Source organism: Mesitornis unicolor, unplaced genomic scaffold (assembly GCF_000695765.1).
Source record: "Mesitornis unicolor isolate BGI_N332 unplaced genomic scaffold, ASM69576v1 scaffold6447, whole genome shotgun sequence".
Taxonomy (NCBI): domain Eukaryota; kingdom Metazoa; phylum Chordata; class Aves; order Mesitornithiformes; family Mesitornithidae; genus Mesitornis; species Mesitornis unicolor.
Genome location: NW_010195621.1, coordinates 45,904 through 71,561, shown reverse-complemented (window position 1 = coordinate 71,561; position 25,658 = coordinate 45,904). Strand labels below are relative to the sequence as shown.

General features: G+C 37.3%; 1 protein-coding gene across 1 annotated transcript in view; it reads left to right on the top strand.

The window, feature by feature from the left end:
- LOC104543545 (macrophage mannose receptor 1-like) overlaps positions 1 to 20,612 on the top strand; it is a gene marked incomplete at its 5' end in the record, with an annotated part of 29,228 nt that extends 8,616 nt beyond the window's left edge. Inside the window, 15 exons of the mRNA XM_010188182.1 lie at positions 380 to 421; positions 543 to 706; positions 1,843 to 1,910; positions 2,284 to 2,384; positions 2,908 to 3,050; positions 3,787 to 3,901; positions 5,821 to 5,990; positions 7,680 to 7,782; positions 8,678 to 8,907; positions 9,867 to 10,032; positions 10,953 to 11,105; positions 15,266 to 15,382; positions 17,292 to 17,459; positions 19,810 to 19,863; positions 20,242 to 20,612. Of these exons, the coding sequence (XP_010186484.1) occupies positions 380 to 421; positions 543 to 706; positions 1,843 to 1,910; positions 2,284 to 2,384; positions 2,908 to 3,050; positions 3,787 to 3,901; positions 5,821 to 5,990; positions 7,680 to 7,782; positions 8,678 to 8,907; positions 9,867 to 10,032; positions 10,953 to 11,105; positions 15,266 to 15,382; positions 17,292 to 17,459; positions 19,810 to 19,863; positions 20,242 to 20,492 (2,045 nt within the window). The remainder of the gene's footprint in view (positions 1 to 379; positions 422 to 542; positions 707 to 1,842; positions 1,911 to 2,283; positions 2,385 to 2,907; positions 3,051 to 3,786; positions 3,902 to 5,820; positions 5,991 to 7,679; positions 7,783 to 8,677; positions 8,908 to 9,866; positions 10,033 to 10,952; positions 11,106 to 15,265; positions 15,383 to 17,291; positions 17,460 to 19,809; positions 19,864 to 20,241) is intronic.
- Between the last annotated feature and the right edge of the window lie 5,046 nt (positions 20,613 to 25,658).

The following is a 25,658-nucleotide window of genomic DNA, read 5'->3' as shown; positions in this document are numbered from 1 at the left end:
CTGCTTCTGGTTTAAGCCAGAATTCATGTATGAGTGACCTGGGGAAAGGAGAGAGAGGGAGATACAGGACTCTCTTAGTAGAGTTAATGCTTTGGGACAGAAAGTTTTCTGCATCCAGTGAATACAAAAAATAATTACTTAGTTCAGGTAAATTTTAATACCTTGAAATAAGGAATAACCTCAGGGAGCAAGAATATGTGTTTAAAACTGAATAGCATACAAAAAATAAGATATTTAGGCTATTTAGTTCCTTCTAGTTTTTGGTGTTAAATCTAATCGTAAAAGTCAATGTCAATACAAAAACGTGACTATCAATCATAATATAGTAAATGATCACAGCAGAAAGTCTACAATCAAAATAAATCTATTTTTCTTACAGGGGCAAGTGTAAAGCCTGAACCAACAGAATCTCCTGCACCCAGTAAGTGTTACTGCCATTACTATTCGTGTGTGTGTATGTTTAAAAGCATCTTTGAAATTTTACTAATAAGAATATCTTGTGTCTCAGGAACACTATAGTTAGCTTACCATTTATCTTACAGAATACAAGACATCTGAGGATGGATGGATTATAAATGAAGACAAACAATATTATTTCAGCACGGAGAGTGTTCCTATGGAAAAAGGTCGTGAGTTCTGCAAAAGTAACTTTGGAGACCTTGCCATCATTGAGAGTGAAAGTGAAAGAAAGTTCCTCTGGCGATATGTAAGAAAAATCATTAGTACTATGGAATAAATCATCCAAAACAAATGAGCATAGGCACAAATCCATTTCACCCTGGTGTTCTCCCTACAAGTTTTACGATAGTGAAATTTCAGTAGCATTAAGCCAGATTAACATGAAGAACAAACATTTTTAAAGATCTTTTTCATAGCTGAAATGGGGACAATTTTGGTTTGGTATTTTGTGTTGAAATAAGCACAGTAAACATTAAACAGATGATGATCTGCTTTTCTTATTCAATGTGGCAGTTACAGCATATTATATCTATCTGCAACTGGTAATGTGCCAAGATAGTCTTAATTCTTCTAATGATCTGTGGCTTCATTTTAGCAAGAACTATTATACTTGTGAGCTACAACTCTGTAAGGCAGGTGAGTTAACTGAAAGTAATGTTTATCAACAGATAAACTCAAGATATCTTTAAGTAGTGGGTCAAAACAGGTATTGGCTCACATTCAGCACTAAAAACATTGACTTTTGATTTTGTCAGTGTATCTGGGATGTAGTCTACCTAGCAGGCTCTTTTCGGTCCTCAAGTTCGCTCCTTTGCCTCCTTCTTCTTGTGGGGAGAATATAATTATGCAGGAATAACATTTTGAGGCATGGATTATGCCATGAGAAAGAGCTTTTAAATGCTATTTCCTAGGTGACTGGGGTTGGCTGCCTGTTTATACTGTCTTGAGGCCAACTTATTTTAATCAGGAATGTACTTAGAAGTCAGATTTTAACTACACAAAACTTTTCCTGAACTGGCTGAAGAGTGGCAGTGAGATGACACAAAGGACCCATATCAGTTTATATCCTAATTGTATGAAGGCTTGTCCATTGCAATAAATTTGTCAGATGATGTCCACTGCAGGGACTGTGCAAGAGTTGCTGATTTCAGCGACTTTCAAGTGAGATTATGAGAAGTGTTGGTGTAGTGGCCAACTTTTGGCCAATGGTGAAGTTTGACTGTGGACTGTCAGCTGTGAGCTGCTTTAACTTAAATGTTGTAGCTAGAGAGAATATAGCAGCTCATATCCTCTCTCATTCAGACATATATTACTCATTATTAATGTAATAGATTTCTATGATAAAAAGAAGACATTTATACAATTTTAATTTTTCTATTCTAGATCTTGAAAAATGGCAAAGAGGATTCATATTTCATTGGTTTACAGCTGAGTGTTGACCAACGGGCAAGGTAGGCTCTGTAATAGGCACAGGGAATGTATGACTTGGGGGAAATCGTGAGCATCTAGGCTCTCTAATGCTGAAATGATGTCTGGCTTTCACATTGGCCCAAATGGTTATTTTAAGTATTGTCCTATCCGTTGCAAAACTGTCAGCTTAGTGCTTAAACACAGTGCTTAAACACAACTTCAACACATACACCTACATCTTTGTGCAGAGAGAAAGTTTAGTGCAATTAACTCAAGAGGCAAATTGATCAAACAACCTTGTACACCTTAAACTATGAATGGCTATATTAAACACATTGCAAAATTACTTTTTGTAATATGGAAATAATTTATTTGTATGTTAAAGAAGTGTTTTGGTGGATTGTTTTTCTTCAGCTGGATAGATGGCACTCCAGTGAATTATTTGGCATGGGCACCACATGAACCTAACTTTGCAAATAATGATGAAAACTGTGTAGTTATGTACAAGAATTTAGGTGAGTTTTGTATGTTTGTTCCTGAATTTCATTATTTGTTTGTGTTTGTATCACAACTTTTTTTCATCTGAGAGGCATTCCTTCCTCCCTCTTTTCTTTTGCTCCTTTGCAAAATGTTATAGAAGTAGACCATAGTACTATTTTCAAGACTTAATTGTTTTGTGCTCGTGTGTTAACTTTAAACCTAGCCTGGGGAAGCTCTCATAGAGGTCTGTGGTTGTGGTTGCCATACAACTATACAATGTTTTATATTTTTTGTTAAAATTGGCCTAATGTGTCACTATAAAATTGATATTTCTAGTACCTGGTTCTACACTGCTTTTAACATTCTGTAATTACACTGTGTATAAAGTGACATATTCATCCTAGATGCTGATATAGTATGATAATAGACTGAGACACTCTGGGGATTTTGTCTTACCTTCCAACAAAAAGCATTTTCTGTAGGAGTCAGTGGAACTGATTTACATTTAACCAGCTCTGGATGTGGTATCATACCATTCCCCATTTATCTTACATTCAGGATTTTGGAATGATATAAACTGTGGTTATCCAAATCCGTACATATGTGAAAGGCACAACAGTTCCATTAATTCAACAGTTCCCCCAACAACACTTTCAACTCCAAGAGGATGTCGTCCAACTTGGCTTTCCTTTCATAATAAGGTACCGTAACAAATACAGTGCATGTCAGATGTTTGGCAGAGCATTAAATAGAAAACAAAGGAATTATTTAATTTTTTTTTTCTTATTAGAGTAAAATATTATTTTTTTTTGCAGAGAGCTGGTTGATGCCTGCATGCTTTTCTTTGTATGCCCATCCACTGTCTTGCAGTAAAGGTGCTTTTTTGATGCTTCTAATGAAGTGGCAGATGAGCATATTCAGTTGCAGTTGATGAAAGTCATTCTCTAGTCATCTCCTCAAACCTTTTCATATGCATTTCCTGAGGAGTTCAGACAGTTCCTGAAGAACTGATGCTTTGATCTTGATGTTCTTTAACCAAACCATAGTGCCTTTTTAGTAATGAATACATTTTGCCTTCCTAAACTTTACTGATACATTATGCTTTGTAATGTAAAATAAATAGTCAAACTGATATCAGTTGTGTATACAACTTACCACTGTAAGTTGTCTAAAAAGTCAGGTTTTGTTTATTTTCTAGAGATTTCAGATAAAATCTAGTATGTGTCTTGTTGAACAAAATGCTTTCTTGAGACCTTTAATTTTGGATAGAATAAAGACTAGCACAAAAAGCTCATTTTAAGCTGAATGTGTTTGTTTTTTTTTCAGATAAATGTATTAATTTACTGCTTTTTTCCTTCCTGCTTTACTTAGAGCAGTGGTTTTCAATCTTGAAATGTGGAGTAAAGATAATATATAGAGAATTTGTTCATATTTTAGTGTTACAAAATATTTGGATCTACAGAAGATGAACGTGTCACTTGGCATGCTGCACGAACAGCTTGCATGAATTTAGGAGGAAACCTGGCCACTATCCCTAATGAACAAGTGCAAGGTACCGTGTATAGTTTTTTAGCTACTAGATGAGATGACATTTAATCTTTGTAGGATGGCAGTTGTATTTATATAAATATGGACAGAATTTAAGTAATGATTGCACATCTGATATTTTGTTCCAAAGCATATAATTTTTAGAAATTTACATGAAATCTTCACCTGAATCTATCAAATTTTAACGTTGACTTAGATAGACACACAAAAGTATTTCATCCTGGCAGCCAAAGTAGTGCTTTTTCTGCTTACACATGATGCCAGCTGGACCCAGCAAGTTCCATTCCAAATGGTGTAGTTTCACTAGGTGGCATTAACTTGCTGCATGGCTTTCCTGTTAACTCAGCACCTTTAGGATCAGAACTTGCTGTCTCTGGGCAGCTTGGGGTGGAGGTTTGACTGCTCATACACCTACCCACAACTCACCACATAGATGTACCGTTCTTTTCACTAGAGAAGCTTATTTTAATGAACCTAAGAGCTGCATCCCTGACTGGGGATGATGAGCAGAGGGAAATTACCTCATGCCTGAGTAAACATGGCACACATTCAAATTAAAAACTGGGGAAGATTTTGATAGATGTTAATGTCACCCTCTTTTTAGAAATAGTGTTTTATACTACAGTGATGAGAAACAGATGTTGCATAACACATACTTTTTGTGAACTGAAAAGTGCATACTGCAAAGTCAGCCATTGTAATATAAGTCTGTGCTGTAGCCTGAGCATTTAAATAGTTTGAATTCAGACTACTGACATGAACTTAGTACTACTTATGTTTTCCACATGTGAAGAGATGAAGAATCAAACTTTCACTTTTCAAACACAGTTAAATTCTTATCAACATAATTTCTACAGTGCAGATTTCAGGTGATTGGTTCATGCACAGGGCTTGAATTGTGGGTAAAAGAGAAATGAACAGTAAAGCTATTAGCACAAAACTCTTGTTATAGCTGGCAGTGTAGGCATACAAGGCTTGAGTTTCCTGTTGCAGTTTCTGACAGAACAGCAATGCTAACGTTTGGCAAAGAAATCTACGTGTTTCATTCCTGGAAGTGTAAGTTGCATTTGTATTAAAAGACTAAAGGAAGGTGAATGGTTGATAGAGCAGACAGAAATTCATCTATTGTTTGCAGAGAAAAGTAAGCTTATAATAATGACTGTAGCAGTTGGCGAAAGCCATGATATGTTCATTTTGTCACAGTGTTTGATATATTGTGGATTACTGGGTTGATGAATGCCAGCTGACCTAGCCTGCTCTATTTGTGAGCTAGCCACGATAGCTAAGACACATAAGCACCTTCCTGGACTGTGCAAAGCTGTGGCAATTGATTTGCTTGTGATGAATGGTTCTGTTGGGACTCATTTTAAAGATGTCACCTGTGCATTCTGCTCCCTGCTAAGACAGTGCAGGCTGTTGCCCAGGTGTCTCAGGGAGAGAGGAAACACTCACAGCTCTATAACAGCACTACTTGTGCAGAGGCACGAGTGGTAGGTGCTCAGCAGTGCCTCTGATGCCATTGGGCAGTAAACACTCTGGTAGGATTATAAAAAATGGATGTGATCTACATGGCTGTGAATTTCTTCGTCAATAGAGACTTAGTCTCCTTAGTGGAAATAGGATTCAAAAATGTCTTGAAACATTATAAAAAGTATCTCTGTCATGCTTTTGGGATTCATCCCAGTACCGGTTAGATACTTAGCTGAAGTATTTTGCCCAAAGCCACAGCTATATACCTGCTTCCCTGTTCATTAAACTCAAAAGTCATCTCCTTTTCATCTTACCAGCTTGTGTTGTCATCAATGAAGTGTTCTGTATTTCAGAAGAAATACTTAATATTACCAATCTTAGTGAGGACAGACATTTCAGTTGTCCTTCATTAAGAGTATTTCTCTTTTTCTTTGCCTTTTTTTTTTACTCTAGCTTTCCTCACCTTCCATATGAAAGATTTTGTTGCTGATACATGGATTGGATTAAATGATGTAAATCATGAAATGAGGTTCCTCTGGACAGATGGAACAGGAGTTTACTTTACAAACTGGGCTAAAGGCTATCCATCAGGACATATGGATATATACTCATATAATGGCCAGGTAAATAGCAATCACAAATTGTTCACTGAAATTTGATTTTAAATTTCATGTGTTGGGATTTGACATGTTACTGCTTGACTTACTACTTTTATACATGTCAAATATAAATCAAAATAAAGTGAATGGTTTTGAGCCCTAGTCCAATTGTGGTATTAGTTGGTGACAGGATCTGTGGAGTGTTCGTACAAAGACTGGTTTCAGATTTCAGTTCTCTGTGTTCGTGAAGGCTACACTGCCGCTGTGTCCACTCTGCATTCTCTCACAGGCTCTGGTAAGGAGAACGATGGGATTCCTGCCTCATGGCATTAAGCACACTGAATGAGCACATCCTCCTACTCATCTGACCACAGTTGTGCCTGAACTTAGCAGGTTTCTCAGTCGGCACTTACAAACGTTCCCCTCAAACAGCTGAAATTCTGTCAGTCACATTTGCAGAAAGGACATGCTTCTATAAAAAGACAGCCATTCAGTTTTCATGGAAAAAAATAAAGAAAATCACTTCCCCTATTTCTCTGTTGTACAAACTGATCTGATAAGTCATAGAGTTCCTCTCTCTGATCTTATGTGTTTAGCTGGTTCTGTGCTGTGGAACTACAGCACATTAGAGTACTAGCTCTATTTCTCTTGAATGCCATTTTTAATGTAGAAATCTCATTTTTGTCTATAGTGTCCTTAAAAAGGACAAAAAAAAGAAGAAAGTTTGGGAGAATTCAGAGTTCAAAAGAGAAAGCATCTTTAAAATGTTACTTCTGGGAGGAACAATATATATATTTCTCTTTTTATGAGAAGTGATAGGATTTCTATGACGCCTTCTGTGAAAACTTATGAAGTCTCTATTTTATAAATTTCAGATTTATTTCTAATTTTACTTGACCTTAGCTAAAAATAAGTTATCTTATTATTAACTAAAAAATAGTTAGTATTTGTTGCATACAAAATATTACGCAACTGTTCAGTTTGAAAAATTTAAATCTGAATGCATTTCACTCACAGATGGAGTGTTTCTCTATGCATCTCCTTCTGGACAGGAAAATCGAATAAGTAAATAGAATAAAATAAATATGGATGCCTCATTGCACAAAACCATTTGTACCCATGCAGCCTTTTGCATTCATCACTGTTTGTTTAATATGTGCTAACATAGGTTCTAGCTATCATGGCCATGTCAGAGAGGCTGAAATGTTGCTGTGAGGACAGCATCTGACAGATCAATGGCTGCCTTTGGGAAGGAGCAGTTCTAATTTTGTTGTGTATTATTACAGCTTGCAACAATAAATTTGAAAAAATTGATATGTCAGAAATGTTACATTGCCCATTGAGGGTGCAGGGGTTTTTTTCTGAGGCCAAGTTAACTGGTCTTTTCTAAAATAGTTGATTTCACTTCTCTTTAAATTGTCTGTGACTTTCCTTCTCTCCATGCTTTATGCCTGGAGATATAAGAATAACAGAATTTCTCTGGTATGCTTATCCACCCTAATGTTGCACAAGAGACAGTGCAACATTAAGAAATTTGTGAAGTGCAAGAGGAGCAGAGTGACCACATTATAAAACTTACGCTGTTAAATGCTATAAGGATATGAGAGCAGAACTACAGCATTGCTTGTGTCTGAAGATGTAAAAGGGGGACAAAAGTTTCATATTTGCTTCCAGTAGCTATTTGTAACTGATTTTATATCTTTTTACCTTAAGGCTGATTGTGTTGTCATGAGAAACAATCCTGTTAAGGAAGCAGGGAAGTGGGCTGATGAGAGCTGTGATAACAACAGAGGATATGTATGCCAAATTAATGCAGGTACTTGTCTTTTTAGTTAAAACTCTATCAAACCTTATGGTTTTTCCGGGAATTGCTTGGGTGTGTGGATTTCAAGATCATTTCACTTTCCATAAAGATACATCCACAAATTGTTTTTCAGGCAGGAACACAAGGGTCGTAAGTGTTGGGGATCCTGTTAAGAGTCACTACTCTCAGCTGACCCTTCCCAGTAACTGCCATGTTACTACTTCCTGAGCTCAAATTTGTGTCTGCATCTTTGTGTTTAGTATGACCCTTGACATGATATTTGTTCCATGATTTTGTCTGTCATTATCTGAACACACTTGGTTTCAAAACATGTTTTGGAAAATACTGCCTTGTACATGCACCTGGAGTACATGCAACTGTCTGGAGTGTGACTGTAACTCACCTGCACTGAACTTGATCTGATTCACCTCCAAGAAGGTGAAATTAAAAAGCAATGAAAAATTTGTTTTAAATATCTGATTGATTTTTAAGGACTGGTCCATTGTGGAATTTTCCTTTTCTTTTGCAGAAAAAAAAAACAATCCCTGGAAAACAACACAGTTTCTGCAAAGTATTTGATGAAAAAAACCCATTTTGTTAAATAAATTGTGACCTAATGTAACTCTGATTCTTTTCAGTACTACTATTCTGGAGGATTATACAAAATGCTCCTTTGCTTCTTGACAGAGGTTGCTTTAAGCAGCTCTTTTCCTTTCTGCAGCTTTGTAATTGATTTTAACTACTGATGCTGACTTAAAGAATAGCACACGTAACCCATGCTGATCAAATGTCAGACAATATGAAATAAAGAAAAAAGGCTTTTTGTTTAATTCTGTTTGCAACAGTGGAATCATAATCCCATTTCGAACAAGGATATGAGTAATTTTTTTCACCCTTTATTTTACAGATGCTGAGTTTCTGCCTTCTACAAGTTCATCCCCATCCAGCATTATACGTTATGGTAACAGTAGTTATTTGTTTGTCTATACCAAAATGACATGGGAGGATGCACGAAAAAACTGCAAACGTGATCAATTTGACCTTTCCAGTGTCTTAGACCCCTACAGTCATTCGTTCCTGTGGCTAAAGACATTAAAGTATGGGGTGCCTACGTGGATCGGTCTTAACAGTAACGTGGTAAGAATATCGAACTATTTGAACATGATGCTGCTTCTGTTATGGACAAATCAGGAACTGAGTTGTATATATTACACATTTTTCACACTTTTTCTGTAGTATAACTCTGTGTACTTCCAAACAAGATATATTAGGCTAGCATCTTGAAATATCTCTTTGTATATATGGTGTATTTAAGATAAAATCCACATATCTAAAGATGTACAGTGGAATGCATTTATTGTAAATGTCAATACCTGATTTTCAGAAATAGATTAAGGCGCTGTTGCTATGACTATTTTGAGGATAGATAGCCAAATAATTAATTGGTTAACCTAAATTAACTTTATTTGTCTCCCCTCTCCCAGTTCTTTGATATTTTGATACTTTCTGGATGTTAAAATACACCACCCTTTCTTCTTGGCACAGACACTTGTCCCACATTCACTCCATTTGGCTGAGCACATGAAAGAAATATAAATGAGTGAACATAATACACCACTTCCTAAAACCCAAAAGATTCTTCTAACCTAGTCAGCAGGATGATTCACTGAGTTCACGAGCTTTGATGGGAAATGATTAAGTTTTTAAATATACTTTAAGTTAAAATAGTCTACATTCTTGAAATTTGAGGGTAAATCAATAATGACTAAAAACTAGTCATCATACTCCTACAAATTATTTTAAATAAAATTTTTATTAGTCCCAACTTAGCAATTTTATTAAGTTAAAAATTAATTCATTGTCACTTACTGTGTGTTTGCTTTTGCTGAGAAGCTTTTGTTGCATTACTGTATTTCTTAATGAATAGCTGCTTGTCACAAGATAAATTTAAAAGTTTGAGCCATTTGTATTTGTCATTCATTTCTAAGAAAAACCCAACTTCTAGCACAAGGTACTGCATAGACAGACATTTGACTGGTGAAGGAATGGTTAATGCTTGGAGTTTAATAATTCCTGTTGATTTGATTTGTTCTTAGACCGATGGGCGTTATGAATGGGTTGATAGCTGGAGAATGAAGTACACTAAATGGGCTGAAGGGGAGCCAAAGCAGAAGATAGGCTGTGTCTATCTAGACATTGCTGGAGCCTGGAAGACAGGGTCCTGCAATGAGAGTTACTTCTCTGTTTGCAAAAAACCCGATGGTAAGAACTTGAATCTAACCATTGTAATGACAGTGATTATCTGTATAGAGTTCATTGTGCTGAGTAGTCTGCTGTCATATATATTGATTCTGGGTTTTATTTCAAGAGCTAAAGAGATTAATTCATTAAAATTTATTTGGGTTGAACAGGACTGCTTTAAAACGAAAGTGAACACATTAAGAAAGAGCGATTGTGAATAGCCATCACTTTACATTGATAATGTTAGATATATTTTGCAAAGCTTAGACTTGCATTACTCTGCTATTTACTTTGATGTTGAGTAAGTATGAAAGACCAAAACTCCTAAAAATCAGAAGTAAATGTATGTTAAGTAGTAGTCACACAGGTATAGTGTTGAAGGGGCGAGAGCTGAGTGACCAAACCATGAGGTGCCACAAGGAATGTTTACTTATTACAGCTTTCCAGGTTTTGAATAACGAACTACAGGTGGTATTGAAATGTTTAAGGATACTTCTTCAGCCCTTGTTCCCTTATGTTTTTTACCTGAAACTCCTATTACTATCATCTCATAATGCCTTCTGCATTGCATCATATTAGGTCACAGCCCATACGACCAAGTTCATATGTGCCCTAATTCAGCAAACCAGTCAGGTGTAAAAATACGTTTGTGAGAAAAGAGTTCAGCTGAAGTTAAAAATGTGTTAAAAGATAAAAGTATAGGTGGATTCTTTGCAGAATTAGGTTTCTTGAGACTACAGTTGCAGTACTTTTTGTTCATAGATTTAGGACTTTTTCCTGTTGTTGTGTCATAGTAAGCAATGTAGACTACCAAAATTACAGTCTTTTAAAGACCTGAGTGTGTTTTCCAACATTCATTTAGAATAATCTGTTCATAAGAGAATGCATAAGAAGCTGTTTCTTTAAACTTTGTGCTTTTTAAAAAAAATTTTTTTAATCAGTTCAACCTCCCACTGAGCCACCTCAGCTTCCAGGAAGGTGCCCTGAATCAGAAGGTCACAAGGCTTGGGTCCCTTTCCGAGGTCATTGCTACTACATTGAATCTTCATCTACAAGAAACTGGCCCCAGGCATCTTTAGAATGTCTTCGACTGGGTAAGTATCCTCCTTAATCAAAGAGCACATCTTTCTACTTGTTTTTCCTCTCTGAGGAAAGATGAACATGTGCTGTGTAATTTTATGATTTCAAGGATACAAGTGTCAGACGAGACAGTTGCATCCAGTTATTGCCTTAATTCGGGACAAGATGGAAAACAGCTGTCTATGAGTGGTACACACTGTCTTTCATGTGTATGGGACCAGATATTAGAGGAGCTGTGTGGTCTGGAGTAGATATCACAAAAGTGTAAACTTTGTCCTTTGACCCTACTAGGAGGTAGTCAGCCTCATCCACAGCAGTCACTAAATCTTATTTTAGTGGCATTTTATATCTTTTGTATTCCTGATCTAATTTGCCCCTTGATTATTGTAGTTTTATGCTACTGGGCTGAAAGTTACAGCTCTCTAGGATGGATAATACTTTAGTAAAGTAGAGTTGTTGGTTTGTTTCATTCTCACAACTTTCTATGCTGGGAAAGTGATCTAAGATTCATTATGCTAGACTTCATATGTCTATACTATTAGTGTCTATAGAATAGGTGGCAATGCTCTAACCTCCCATTATAGTTTGCAGAGACCTTGTTCATGCTGTTGTGGAACTGAATACAGATGCATCTTCACTGGAAGTATATATTGATATTTGATCAGGTGAATTGCACCCTAAACTCCACTGACTATGTCTCTACTGATAATAAACCTACCAAAATATCATGTCAAATATAGATACCTAGAGCTGGGTGAGAATCTCACTCTTTCTGCTGGTATTCAGGTTCATTCTTGGGTTCTTATGAGCTAGTGTGTTACCAGCTTTATTCTGAGAAACTAGTATTTTTGAGTATGTGTTCTTTAAATCTTACTATAGTCTCCACATCAACATTTGTATAACATTTGGATGAAGATACTTGATAATATTCTTTTAAACATATAAAAGTCTCTGTAATAGAATACTCTTGCTGTAGCTCAGTCTTTAAGATTATGACAATTGTTACTTTTCCATAGTCTACTGAGTTCTTTTGTTGACTTGACAGATGCTCAGTCTTTGAAAGCTGCAAGGTATGTTCTTAGTTATGCATAGTCAGAAGGACCTAGACAACTGTGCACATAACAGCTGTTGTTTGCTATCTGCAGTTCTCTGCTCTAAGTGGAAAGATTATAATTTTGAATAAGCTTGTGTGAGAAACTAAATAACATTTCTTTGGAGGACTGAGTTTCTGAAACAAACTTTCAATAAGAATAGTGGGGCAAATAAATGAGAGAGTTTTAAGGTGAAGTTTGAGAGGAACTGAATGATGATGTTGCATGTGATAGCAGGTGCCTCTGCTCACTGACTCAGGTTGTCTGCAGCTGTCCCACATCTTTGTTGTAATCTGCAGTTACATCAGAATTGCCTTTTTTTCTGTTGAACTAAGATTCCTGAAAATAGGCACTGACCATTTGTTTCAGCATGTGCAGTAAGCCACTGCCATTATATGGAATTTAAAATTTGAATGCTAGCATATTTAAGACTTCATCACTGACATCCTCTTCCCTTCAGTGCTACTCTCAATCTTTCATGATAATGGTTAGTGCGGGCTGAATCCAGCAGCCCAGCAGAGGCAAAGTTGCCATGGCTCTGTGCTCCCAAGTCCAACCAGTGACAAGGCTGAGAACATGTTCCCTGTAGGCGCACGCGCGCACACACACACACACCACATCTATACATTTGTTCATGGCTGGCCACACAGATCAGCACAGGCAGACAAACAGAGCACTCACATGAACACAATCTTCACCAACACCCTTACTGTATTCCCTTCTCCTGTTGGTCAGGATGCAGGTCAGGTAGTGGGAATATATGAAGAAATACAATGTGGATCCCTCCAGCAGCTGGGCTCAGACACTCAGTTTTCCCAGTAGCTGACCCATGGATCTCAGTGTCCTCAGTTGCTGGGACCTGGAAATATGAGACCCCACTGCCACCAGCCTGACTCCTCTTGCTGGTACAGACCCTGTCCCCACCATGCATGCACACTGGTCCCTCCAGTAGTCAATCCCCGTGGTCCCACCCATGAAGACACACAGAGGCATACACACATATAGAGCTAGCTGCAACTTCCCTGGCACCCCAGTAGCCATTCTCTCCTTGATCTCACCCTTAGAGATGCATACACACCGGTGGGTCTCATCCTTCAGCCCCCTCCAGCATCTGGCTGGTACTCACCTGGTTCTCACCCTTGGTGATGCACAGGCACAGCTGGCTTGCCTACTTGCTAGCTAGGCTGACTTGATATTTCCTAGTGATCACACACTCACTTGTATACCTGCACTTGCTCCAATTGCTGGCATCACGGACACAAGGATCTCTGACTCATAGTCCCACTCCAGTTGCTGATATTTAGGCCCCCATGCTCGCACATGCAAACAGAGTGAAGTCTTTCACCCATGAAAATAGTTAGAAATAGAGTTTAATGTGAAGATAGAACTCTCTGCCAAGATCAGGCAAAGGATGTGGCCAGACAACCATACTGACCAGCAAACTGTTCGCACATGTCCAGTCTTTTTATCCCCTAATCCCTCTGTTTCCACATCCTTGTTCCTCCCAAATCATCTAGGTCCATCCTTTTCCTTGCCATTGGTTCCTTCACTAAACATCTCATAATAAGTCTTGTGCAATCTTGAAATGCTCTTCTGTATCCCATCATGTGTCCCATACCCCTAGGCGATAACTCCCCTCAGTCTGAAAAGGTACTCTGACGTTTACTTGTCTTGAGTTTCACACCTGGACACTAGGGCTGAGGCTGTCCTGTGGCAGCCCTAGGAGTGGCCTGAGCAGGATGTCCCATCCTCTGAGTCCGTGATTTGGGTTCTTCCCCTGCCATTGTGCCTCTTCGCTCCTCTGGGCTTGTGGAGATTGGTGTTTGATGGGCTGATGGCTCCCGTGATGGGCCAGGGAATGGGGTCCCTTATCTGCCATTGTCTCTCTGTGCTCCCTTGTGGATGTGGAGTGAAGCTTTTTATCACATCCTAACAGTAACCAAACATCTGATACCATTCAGCAAAAGAGGAACAATTAGAAAAGCATAAAGACTACAGTGAAAAAAGAGGAACATTCCATGTTCATTTATATTCTGCTGTCCCTGCTTGCACTCTGGGTTCTGTTTGCAGTTGAACGTTTCCCAATTATACATCTATTTATTCTGAACCATAGCAGAATTTCTCAGTAGCTCAGCAGTGATTCAAATGAGTTTTGTATTTTCGTTCTCTGTCATTGTACCTTCCTTACCTGAGAAAAAATACTTTCAAAAATTCAACAGCCAAATCAAAACAGTCAAGTGCCAAACACAGCTATTGCTCCATCCTATTGACTGGATTCCAGCCCCACACTAAAGAGAACTGAAGATGCACTTTCTCCACTGTTTAATGCCACTCCATGCAAAGCTGTGTAGCTCATTCTGTCTGCTGTGTCATACTGTGACTTCCGGACTTCGCTAGAGCATCATGCAGAATGAATCAGTATGGCAGAATGCATAGTGTTGTTGTATGTGGATGACTAACAGGATACTACACTAACTGGGCTAACAAATGACCAAGAGGATCTTTCTTTCTCTGATGGCTACAATGAGAATGTAGGAAAACAAACAAGACTTGGTTAAAGTGTTGCACTAAGGACTGTGCTTCAGAAAGTCAGCAAAGTCTGCACTATAAATGAGCTATAGAAAGGCTCATAAAACATTTAAACATTAATATGGAAAATTACATGGTGTACAGACTGAAGTTATACATACTTTTTACTAAAAACTTTTGTTAAGAGGTGTGGGGTTTTTTATTTTAAATAGTAACCCATCAGTAGAAATTTATGCTCAATACCATATTGCCTGTTGTAATTTGCTTAGAACTGTTGTTCAGTCATGTTGTTACTTCCAAGTGGATGAGGAAACAAACAAAATGCTAGTGCAATGTCATGGAAATGATAAGAAATATATCAGCAGCAATGTCAGAGTCCTTCATAAGCTATTATCCAAAGTTAGTTTCTGTTTTGAACTTCAAATTCTGTTTGGAATTTGGCACAGGTAATCAGTGGCAAAACTAAGACTGACATTTGACAGGACAATAAGAATACTTTCTACTGTGAAACTTATGTTTCTAAGAGATTTTTAATTTTTCTCTGTGTCTTCCAGGTGCCTCTTTGGTATCGATTGAAGACTCAGCTGAAGCCAACTTTCTGGCATACACCATTGAACCACTTGAAAGTAAAACATCAACTTTTTGGACAGGATTGTACAGAAATGTGGATGGTAATTTCTTTACTTTTGACATCTTTTTGTTTGGTGAATAATTGTCACAAACTGTCTGACATGGGTGTTGAAAATTTCACGTTATAATTCTGTAATACATAAAAGTTGAAACTAGAAAAGGTAATATATTATCATCGTAGGGGAAGCTGGTCAATTGTAATCAAGCAATGGCCACTAATATATAACAGAAAGACTAGGTACAGAATGTTCATCTTAAAGCAAGAAAAGCAGTTCACAGTAAAGTAAGGCACAAAGATGCATATAGCAGAGTACAGATGGGACCATATTGGGAGTTCAGTTCAAGTCAGATGATTCTTCTCAAAAGCAGAGAGACCCTGAGCTGATAGCACTCAGATACTCTAATTTTTGAGCTAGAGAATTATGTGGCTAACATCAGCTCTAGTCTTTGGAGCACCCATCCTGGGATGACTGGTCACCCATCTATACTTACAGCTGGCCCTCAGAACAGCTTCACTTTGAAGAATGAATTGTCTTTGGATTTGTGTATCACAAGTTTTTCTGTTTTCTACCTCGCTGTAAGGAAGGTAAGGTAAAAGAGTACAGGCAACAGGCTGCTTTAATTACATCTTAAATTTGCTGATTATTGCTTTTTCATTAATACAATTAATATTCAATTAAATAGATATTTCTATCTTTATGATAGACCTAAAAGTTACGTCAGTCTTGTGGTGTTCAGACTAAGAGTACCAGTATAACAACATCAGAGGCAGGAGTGCAGAATGGTTCAGGTGACTTGGGGTGGGGTTTTCTTGAGTTTTGAAGGGTTTTTTTAATAACTGCTTGCTCAACCACTTCAGTGACAAACTGGCCTGGAAGAAGACAAATATTCAATTACATTGAATCTTAACCAGGAAAAGGGAAAGTTTTCAGTAAAGGAGGAAAGAATTTGAAGAGAGTAATGATTAATAAGCATAACACATAAAGAAAAGCTGAGGTTTGCTCATGTGGATAGTTGACACATGAAATGTTTAAGTGGTTCTAGAGCAGGTGCAGAACAAGATGATTCTTGCAGTGATCATAAACACAAAAGCTGCTTCAGCAGGTACGTGCCATTGTATTACTAGATAGCAATTACAATTATTTCAACATAACTAAATTTCATATCTTTGGAAAAGTAATTGTATCCAGATTTCATACCCTGACACAAAGGGTAGCAGGTTTTGTGGTTTTTTTTAAAAAAAAGCAAAAGATGAAGAATCTTATAGGAAAACAAAACATAGGTTTCATGCTGAATCTAAGAATTTGCTTGTTTGAGTACAATTTAAGAGACACCAGGGCAAAAATTATTCTAAATAAACAACACTATTAAAAGAAAGAAAGGAAAAAAAAGGAACAGGAAGAGACAGAAAGTCTCAGCATAGCTGAACAGCAGTGATCACAAGATTTTTGAAGCAGATCTTTAAAAAGGAAAATTTTGCGTGTAAAGTCAGTGGGAAGGAGCAGAAACTGAAAAACAAATGAAAGAAAATTTTACTTAGAAAGACTTCAGGGGGGACTTTGAAAAGAGTAATACAAAACCTCCCTACAAATTACTGAAATAAAGAGCTTTCTTGTGAAGATAAATTATCTTTTAACATCAGTAATTTCTGTAAACTGAATAAATGATACTGCACCATTGTAATAAATATTGGGACATACTTCTTTAAACTTTCTTGCCTTTGTAACATTGTAAGCAAGATTGGCTTGCTGTTTTCCAAAAATGTGTATTGTATCATTTGAATAAAAACTTAAGGGCACCATGTTGGTCAGACCAAAAATCTAAATTGTCTAGTGGCCTGTCTCCAAGAGTGGCCACAAGTAGATTTCTCAGGAAGGCAATAAATGTGGAGGTGTCGAGATGGAACTGAATACCATCTTGTTTTTCCATATTCAATGTTTTTCCAATTAGGAGAATGGCTGTGGCTAGATAACTCTCCAGTGAATTTTGTCAACTGGAATGTAGGAGAACCTTCCCCTCAACAAAACGAGCACTGCGTTGAAATGTATGCGAACTCTGGGTACTGGAATAATATCTATTGCTCTTCCTACAAAGGCTATGTTTGTAAAAAGCCAAAAAGTAAGTGCTACAATTATGAATTTGTTTTATGTATGGAGTATGCTTCTTGTGTGCTAGTACTAGTAGATGGCTGTTACACATAGTGCATTTTACCTGTGTGTTTTGAGGTTTTATAAATGCCAACTTATGTCCATTTGCATGCCAAAAAAAAGAAAGAATAACTTGTCAGAAATTAGAAGTGCTGGCCAGTGCTCAAGTCCCTTCAGAATTGTTTTAAAAAGTTTGTGTTCCTATCTTAACTGTATCTAGTGTATATACTTAACACATTTGCCTGTTCTGGATTGATAATTGTTGAATAATTTAATAATTAATTTATTTTTTTATTAATTTCTCTTATCAATTTGAAAACACGTTCCTTATGCTATCCCCTCTGCTCAGCCCAGAGAATAGCCTTTGCTTATTTCCCTCTAGAAGTCTTACGTGCAGCATATTCTGTGTATGAAGTAGTGTTTCTCTGAACTGAGTATTTATGAATTGTGAATTAATGAACAGTTTTAGACCTTTTGTCTCTGTTTGCCTGTTTTGAGTAGAAGAATGTATGAAAAACAAAGCAAATAGCATAGTCTGAATCTGCTAAACTGGAAGTGTTCCAAAGTAATTGAATGTGTGAATTTGACAATAAGGTCATCTAATTCATATGTGTTCCTAAAAGTCATCCTAATAATTTCTTCCAGCATACATTGCAATATCAAAATCTCTTACTAATGTTTACTGAGAATAGTGAATGTGCGTAGTAGCTGAAAGATGCCCACTTCCTTTACGAGACTGGAAATGAAATTCTGCTACCCTTTCTATAAATTTGCTCTCATGCGAAATTATTCTTACTTACTCATATGCTGGTAATGATGACTGTATCTTCTACAGGAAATACTGCAGAACTGTCAGATATAGCCATCCATTCAGGGTCTACCTACCTGTTTTTTTACATTGTGATTGACAAACAAAAAGACGCTCTCTTTTCATTCTCGGTCTAGCATTTTAACGAATGTTAAAATTAATGGTCACCTTTCCTTTTCAACCATTCAACTTTCCTGTTTGTGCCCATTACCTCTGGTCCTGTCACCAGACACCACTGAGAAGAGCCTAGTTCTGTTGTTTTTACACCCTCCTTTTAGGTATTTGTATACATTGATATGATTCCCCCCGAACTTTCTCTTCCAGGCTAAACAGTTCCAGCTCTCTTAGCCTTTCCTCATAAAAGAGATGTTTTAGTCTCTTCATCATCCTAGTTCTCCTTCACTGGTCTCCTTCCAGTAGCTCTCTTTCCCCCCTGTACTGGGGAGCCCAGAACTGGACACGATATGTAATGTAGCAAATGTGCAATGCCTCCAGCAAGAACTTCAGAAGTGTGCAGGTATAGGGAGCTCTCAGTTTCCCTCTTTTCCACAGATTTGCATACTGGTTATAGTGCAGGCAAGTAACAAGCTGCTTATTATCGTAAATAGCATTATTAGATACTTTTCTTTATAGAAACTCTTAGAAACATCCAAATAATCATATCTGGTTTTACTTTGAAAGCTAGATATAGAGTATTTTTTTTCTCTAGCTGTAAAAATAGCTGGCTAACAGACATTCCAGCAGAGTTCTGGAAAATGTTTAGAACTCGGGATTGTTGAATTATTAATGAAATCAGGCAATGTAAGTGGGGAGATTGGTAAAACAATTAAATTCCTGGACTCACATTTGTTTTCAGAATAAAACATGATGCATTGGTTCAAAATTTAGTTGGATTGATTGTATCTCCACGTGGCAAAATGTAGATCTTATTTTAAACAATGACCCAGTTTTCCCAGCAAGCCAGATTTCATGGTCCAGATATTAGGTTTTAAATGAGCTACAAACATTTTAGATTGAATGTGATATTTGCTAAGACACTTTAGAGTTCATGAGTGATTTCTATTGTTTGTGTAGGTAGGCTATTAAAGTCTCTTGGCAAATCAAATTTACTGCACTTGCTATGTTTCTATAAGATAACAAATACTGCAAGTATTTATAATTCTGTTTGATCATCTCTGTCCTAAAGGTGCTGTGTTGATTTTCTTGTGGTTTTACACTGATGTCAGGATCTGTCTCCGTGGAGCAATTTAATGCTTCTTCTTTTCTTCTAGTTTATGTAAATACCTACGTATGAGACAGTAGATCATTGCGCTATGCCTTTTGATAGGTGTATATGGCTTTGTATGGACAAAACCCAGGTGTTTTCATTATTTAGTGGTATGTATTACCATATATTTATCTGAATATGATTTTCAGTATGTTCCAAATATAGAAATAAGTAATAAATAATATAGAAATAAATAACAGAATAATGTAATAATGCAAATTTTTTTTCAATGTTTTGAAATGCCAGCAATTGAAGTGCCACCAGCAGCTGAAATGCCACCAGCTGAAATGCCTACAAAGGGTAAGAATATTGTCTTTCAAGTAGACAGAAGATAGTCCCATATAAGATCATGAACAGAATAAATCATATTCTGTATTATGTCTCTTGCATTTTCTGATATACCTGAGTACCATACCTGTTTTCAAGGGGCTTATTATTTTGTAGTAGAATACAATATACTTCATTCAGTGTCCAAAAGCAGATTTTAAAAAATAATGATTTGTGGTACAGCACGCAATGTTAGCGTTTTAAATTCAATGGATTTTACATTGCTACCTTTGTCTCTCATTATTTTTAAAGAAATTTAACACTTTCACTTTGTGCTTTCTAAAGAAATTGTTTCCAGTAATCAGATAAAGTGTATGTAGAATCTTCTTGATTTCTTTGTATTTGTTTCAGCAATGACAAAGGACGAGAAGGATCCTACTCTAAACCACGGTAAAACAGGAGCTGTAGTTATTGCTGTCATCCTCATCCTAGTTGGAAGTGGCCTTGCAGGCTATCTCTTCTACAAAAGAAGAAAGAATCGCTTAGCAACAAATGACAGCTTTGAGAACAATTTGTATTTTAATAGTGATGCTGTTCCTGGAACTAGTGACACAAAGGATCTTGTGACCAACATAGAATGGAATGAACATGCGACACTGTAATGTAATAAAATGAATTGTAATGTAGTATGTAATGTAAAATGTAATGTAATAAAATAAAATGTGCCTTGTTTTAATAAAACTTTGCAATTAGAATTAAGCCAAAGCTATTTTCTCATGTGCAAATACGGTAGTAACCAGTTTCAGTGCATGTGTAGTGTTATATACATTATTTTGTAAGCACTGTACAATGTGTAAGATTTCAGATCTCAAGATTTGATGACCTACACTGATGAGTGTGGGACTCAAGAAAAGAGATAATATTGTCTAATTATTAAATGGAACAATAGAAATGGATGCAGCAAAGGAAGTAAAATGTAGTTAGATCCACTTGAGAAGGCTCCCAAGATTTGAAGTTTCTTCATCAGATATATTTCAAACTGTGCTAATGCACAGATTTTTCAAGATATTCAGCAAACATCTCTCTCATCTTTCAAGTATTCCTACGGCCCGAACCATAGGTGTAGTTGCTAGATAACAAATCTCTATTTAGGCACATCCTCTTTCAACCACGTGGGGAAAAATTCGTTTTATGATATAATTTCAATTCCAACACAATTTCACACAACACAGAGGACCAAGTATGTAGTTCTTACAGTTTATGTGTTCTAGGATGTAATCAGGTAAAATCAGGGAGCAGGCCTCTGGAATGGAAACGTGTGGTTGGCAGTAACTGCTAGAGTTCTGGCTGGCCACAGGTGGGTTTGTCTGGAAGAGGCGATGAAGGTCATGGCAAAACTTCCTTCTTATCTTAGGACAGCCATTACTGAGGAGAGGGAGGAACAGTACTGATGAGTGTTCTGAAGGTTGATAAGAGCACCAGGTAGCTGTTACGGTGATCCCATGTTGGTGCTGCTTTACTACAGCTTCTCAGTAAGTAGTATAGGTTTGTTGGGTGTGTGCTGAAAGTCGAGAGCAATTTAGCTTTATCAGTGTAGTAGTTACTACTGATTTTGTTTCATTTCTAAAATGGCTAGAGCAATTACCATTTATGGAAATCTTAGATTCCCCAATGTGGAGTTTATATTCCTAATCTTTGTAAATCTTGTAAAATGTAAATCATGCATGATTCCTCACTCAAACACAAAGGTTTACAACGTTTGGTTTTGTAGTTTCAGATTTTGTTCTGTGAAATAAACAATAACTAGCTTTGATTTTTTCAAATAGTTTTTCATTTGATTGTCTTGTCCGTAACAGAGATGATACAACCCTGGAGACATCCCGTCCAAAGTTGCCATCAAGTAATGTGTTGACCATGTTTTCCTGAATCTGTTCAGGGATTGTCTGGACAAAACATTTCATCAACATTTTGATGAATGTCCTTCATACTGATGATGATCTTCCCTTAATTTTTTCCTCTATATACTCTCTATGTATGCTTATATACATATCTATACATGCTTAAAACCGAGACAAAAATGTCAGCTGAGCGATTTACTAAAAATCCGGAATTACATACACATGTAGGTAAGATGGGGAGATTTGTCTAGATCCCCTTTTCTCCTCTGACTCTCCGTCCCTTCTCCCAGTTTTTTCCTTGCCTCTGCTCCTACTACTGTTTCCATCTTTAATGCACAGTTGTTTGAGCATGTCTTTTTAAGGAGTAGTACTTCTAATGGTTCTTCATGCCACCTGATGGGGCTTATGTGCCAGAAGCCTCCTGACCGACTGTTTTATGATGTTAAGGATGATGTCGTTTCAATTGTATGCAGAAGTGGTGCCAGCTAGAAAGGAATTTTTGAATGAAAGATAAACAAATATGCTTGAACACTTTAAACAATAGCTAATTAAGATTAAAAGGAAGGGGTTTACCTAGGGACTGGTAATTCTAAACCTAGAACTTGGGGTTTTTGTTTTGATGGGGCTTTTTTGTTTGTTTGGGTTCAGTCATTTGGCTTTTGGTGGGATTTTGCTTTGTTGTGTTGTGGGGGTTTTTTGTTTGTTGCTGTTGTTTTTCTTTTTCCCCCCTTTTTTTCCCCAGCTAGTACCTTTCAGTGATGGTAACTCATTTATTAGACTGTCTGAATACACAGTCCAGTCCCAGGTTTTTAACATCATCATTCCTTTGGTCATACTTGTGACAAAGCTGATCACACAGTTTCAAGAAAAATTGAGAGAGTTGTTTCCAAACTTATGTTCTTTTTCCCCACTCTTATTATTTCCATGTTCCCTGGACTGAGTTGTCATGTCAAGGTTTTACCAAACATAATTTGATGATTTGGCATTAAGTCCTCTTTCCTTGCTGCTATGCTGCAATGTTCTGCACAAATGATTGACTACATGGCCGGGGAAATGATGCATGTTGCTCTATTTGACTGAAAAAAAGCAGCGCATCTTCTTGGAAATGGAATCATTCATGTGGATGCGATATAATTTCTTGCTTAATGTGTTCTGATCCATCACCAGTCCTTCCAGCCATTCTCTGCCACTGGCTGCTAGGCCTGTGGGGACTGGTCAGTTGCTCTAGAACTGCCCTGTTGCTCTTGTGATCTCTTACTTTGTTTCCTGAGTGGATGCCACTACTTAGGGGAGGTTTCAGGCGGTTGCATAAATACACATTCACAGAGGTATTGGGATCTTGTTTTTCTGAAATAGCAAGGAAATTAATTTGACAAGATGAAAACAAGATTAAACATAAGCAATGGATAGAAAAACATAGGAAAAACTGATCACTAATAATGAATATCCTTAATCTTCTGATTCTCCCAAGATTTCTCATGTTTGATCTTGGTGTTTTAGATAAATGAAATTAAACTAACCAGTTGAGTATGTAGCATGACAATATAACATGGAAGTGCAAGCCGCCTTATGTTCTTTCAATATATTTTGAGCTTGTCTAAAGAAAAGGAAACGTTCATTCTCTGGGTTATTTTAGGTTAGGATATTTCTACTGAAAGTTAAAACATGCCTTTTTAATTATTTTTTTCCTGTTGGAAACTACAATTGTGCTATATGGGGGGATTCTGGGTTGAAATCTTAAGTTATAGCAGGCTAAATAATCATGACATCCCTCTCAGATTTTAATACTGGTGGGTTTTGAAAATGAATTACTTCTGTAGGGAAGCATCTGGTTGAACCTGGATGGACTTACCCATGCATTTCTGTGGGCAGCTGAGGAATGACTTGATGGCAAGATTCAACAGCATGCAAAGGTTTGTCTCTTTGCACACTGCTATGTTTCTTGATACCCTTTTGCTTGATTTTCATTTCCCCTTTTCTCCAGAAGTGTCAGACTTCAGAGAAAAGGTGGTGAATCTGCATGCTGTGAGTGTAACTTCCTGCAGAGATCGCTGGAGGAACAATGCTGACTCGACACAAAACCCAGCAGCCTTTCTTCCTCACCACTTCTAAAATTTCAGGCTGTGCCTTGCCAAGTGGAAGGTGCTGGCGTGCATCTTTGCACTCTTCTGATTTTCTTTCCCATTTTCTGGGCTGTGATGGGATCCGCTCAGACGAAGATACAAACACCGAGATGAAGCTGACTTTAGTACACCTTACTGTTTTTCAGCCTCTGTCAGTATGTCATCAATCCTTCATCAAACACCCAGCTTTCTTCGGAACAGAACTAGCTTTGTTTTCCCTGCTGCAATTGTACTTGTTGCCTCTGAGTAGCTTTGTTGATGCTGAGATGTTGCATACAGCAGAACCGCAAGACATTACTTTTCTCCCGCCTAAGTAACAAATAAGAATATTTTTTTTCCATGCACACATCTGAAGCTCCCAAACAAGAAAGCAAGGGAAGCTGGAAAGTTGAGGTTGCAGAGTTGAACATTCCCATGTTGGGGAGTACCAGAATGCTTTAGGTTCAGACTCAGTGCAGCCATCTTTCCATATGCATCTGAATTCACTGAGTAATTGACCATCTGCTGCTTTCTTGAGGGAGCCCTCTCTTTTCCCTCACCTCAGGAGGTCCATCTCAGGCTCAGTGTCCATCTCAGGCTCCCATTCTTCCCATCTTTTTGATCAATCTGTATCTGCTGGCCTTGAGGTCCCACTATTTTCTCTCACTGTTATAATTCTTTTTCTGCTCTAATTCCTTGTGTAGCTTTTTTGAGCCGAGGAGTTGTCCATCTGCATCTGAGTCAGAACAATGGAAGCAAGATCCCACATGTTCATGAAGGCATCTAGGGTTTTCACTGCTTACAACAGCAGCGATTTTCAGGGAAAGGTTTGCTGCAAATACATTATTTAGGAAGTTATCCCAAACCAGCCTCTCCTGAAGATATGGGAACTGGGATTTTTCAAAGGCCATTTGCAAAAAGGGATGTAATTACACTATGTAATAGTGTGTTTTCCCTACTCTCTACACATTTCTAATGCATTTACCTACCATAAAGGAGAGAGGTTTTTCAAAGCAAAAATCAAAATTTTGTCAGAATGCCTGAAGAGTGTGCACTTTAGGGGGCACAAACTTTCACAGATTAACAGGATAAAAAATGTGGCAGTATTCCTCATCAGTTTAGTTTTCAACTATAGCAGTAATTGAAAATCCACCATTTTCCAGTTACAGGTTTTCTTCTTCCTAGAATTGTGTGACTCCTGCATATAGTCAGGAATGGAGCAAAAGAAGGGACAGGTGTCTCCTGAAGAACACGAGTCCTGTTTTCTACAGCTTTTCTCTTTACTGTGGAACTGCAGACATGGGGAAGTTCTGTATCTTTTTAATTATAAGATCATAGTTACTTGATTTATATGGTGCCCCAGCCAATTTTTCACAGTGCTGCACTGTACTCCAGCTTTTTTCATCTCTTATTGTTACAGAAAAATCTTTCTCTTATTTTTTAACTTTCTCTTTTATTTCTAGTAAAGAGATACTCATGTCATCCTCATCTTAAAAATAATTCTGAACTGTAGGTATGTCTCCAAAAATCCTCACTAAAATGCTTTCTTTTAAATCTCATATTTCCATGGAAGAGAAAACTTTTATACACTAGAGAAATTAGCTTAGAAAGCAAAGTTTTTACATTAATATGTTTTTTTTCGAAATTGCTCATGTGACATGATACAGTTCCTTATTTGCAGCTCAGAACTTCCCTGTATCTGTCGGGTCTTAAAAACCGAAAACGATTTGTCAATCCAGTTCAGTGCAGAAGAGTTTTCTTGCAAGGCACGGATTTGGTCTTCAGCGTCAATTTGATGTGAAGGGGAGAAGGAATGAAGCATTTGGCC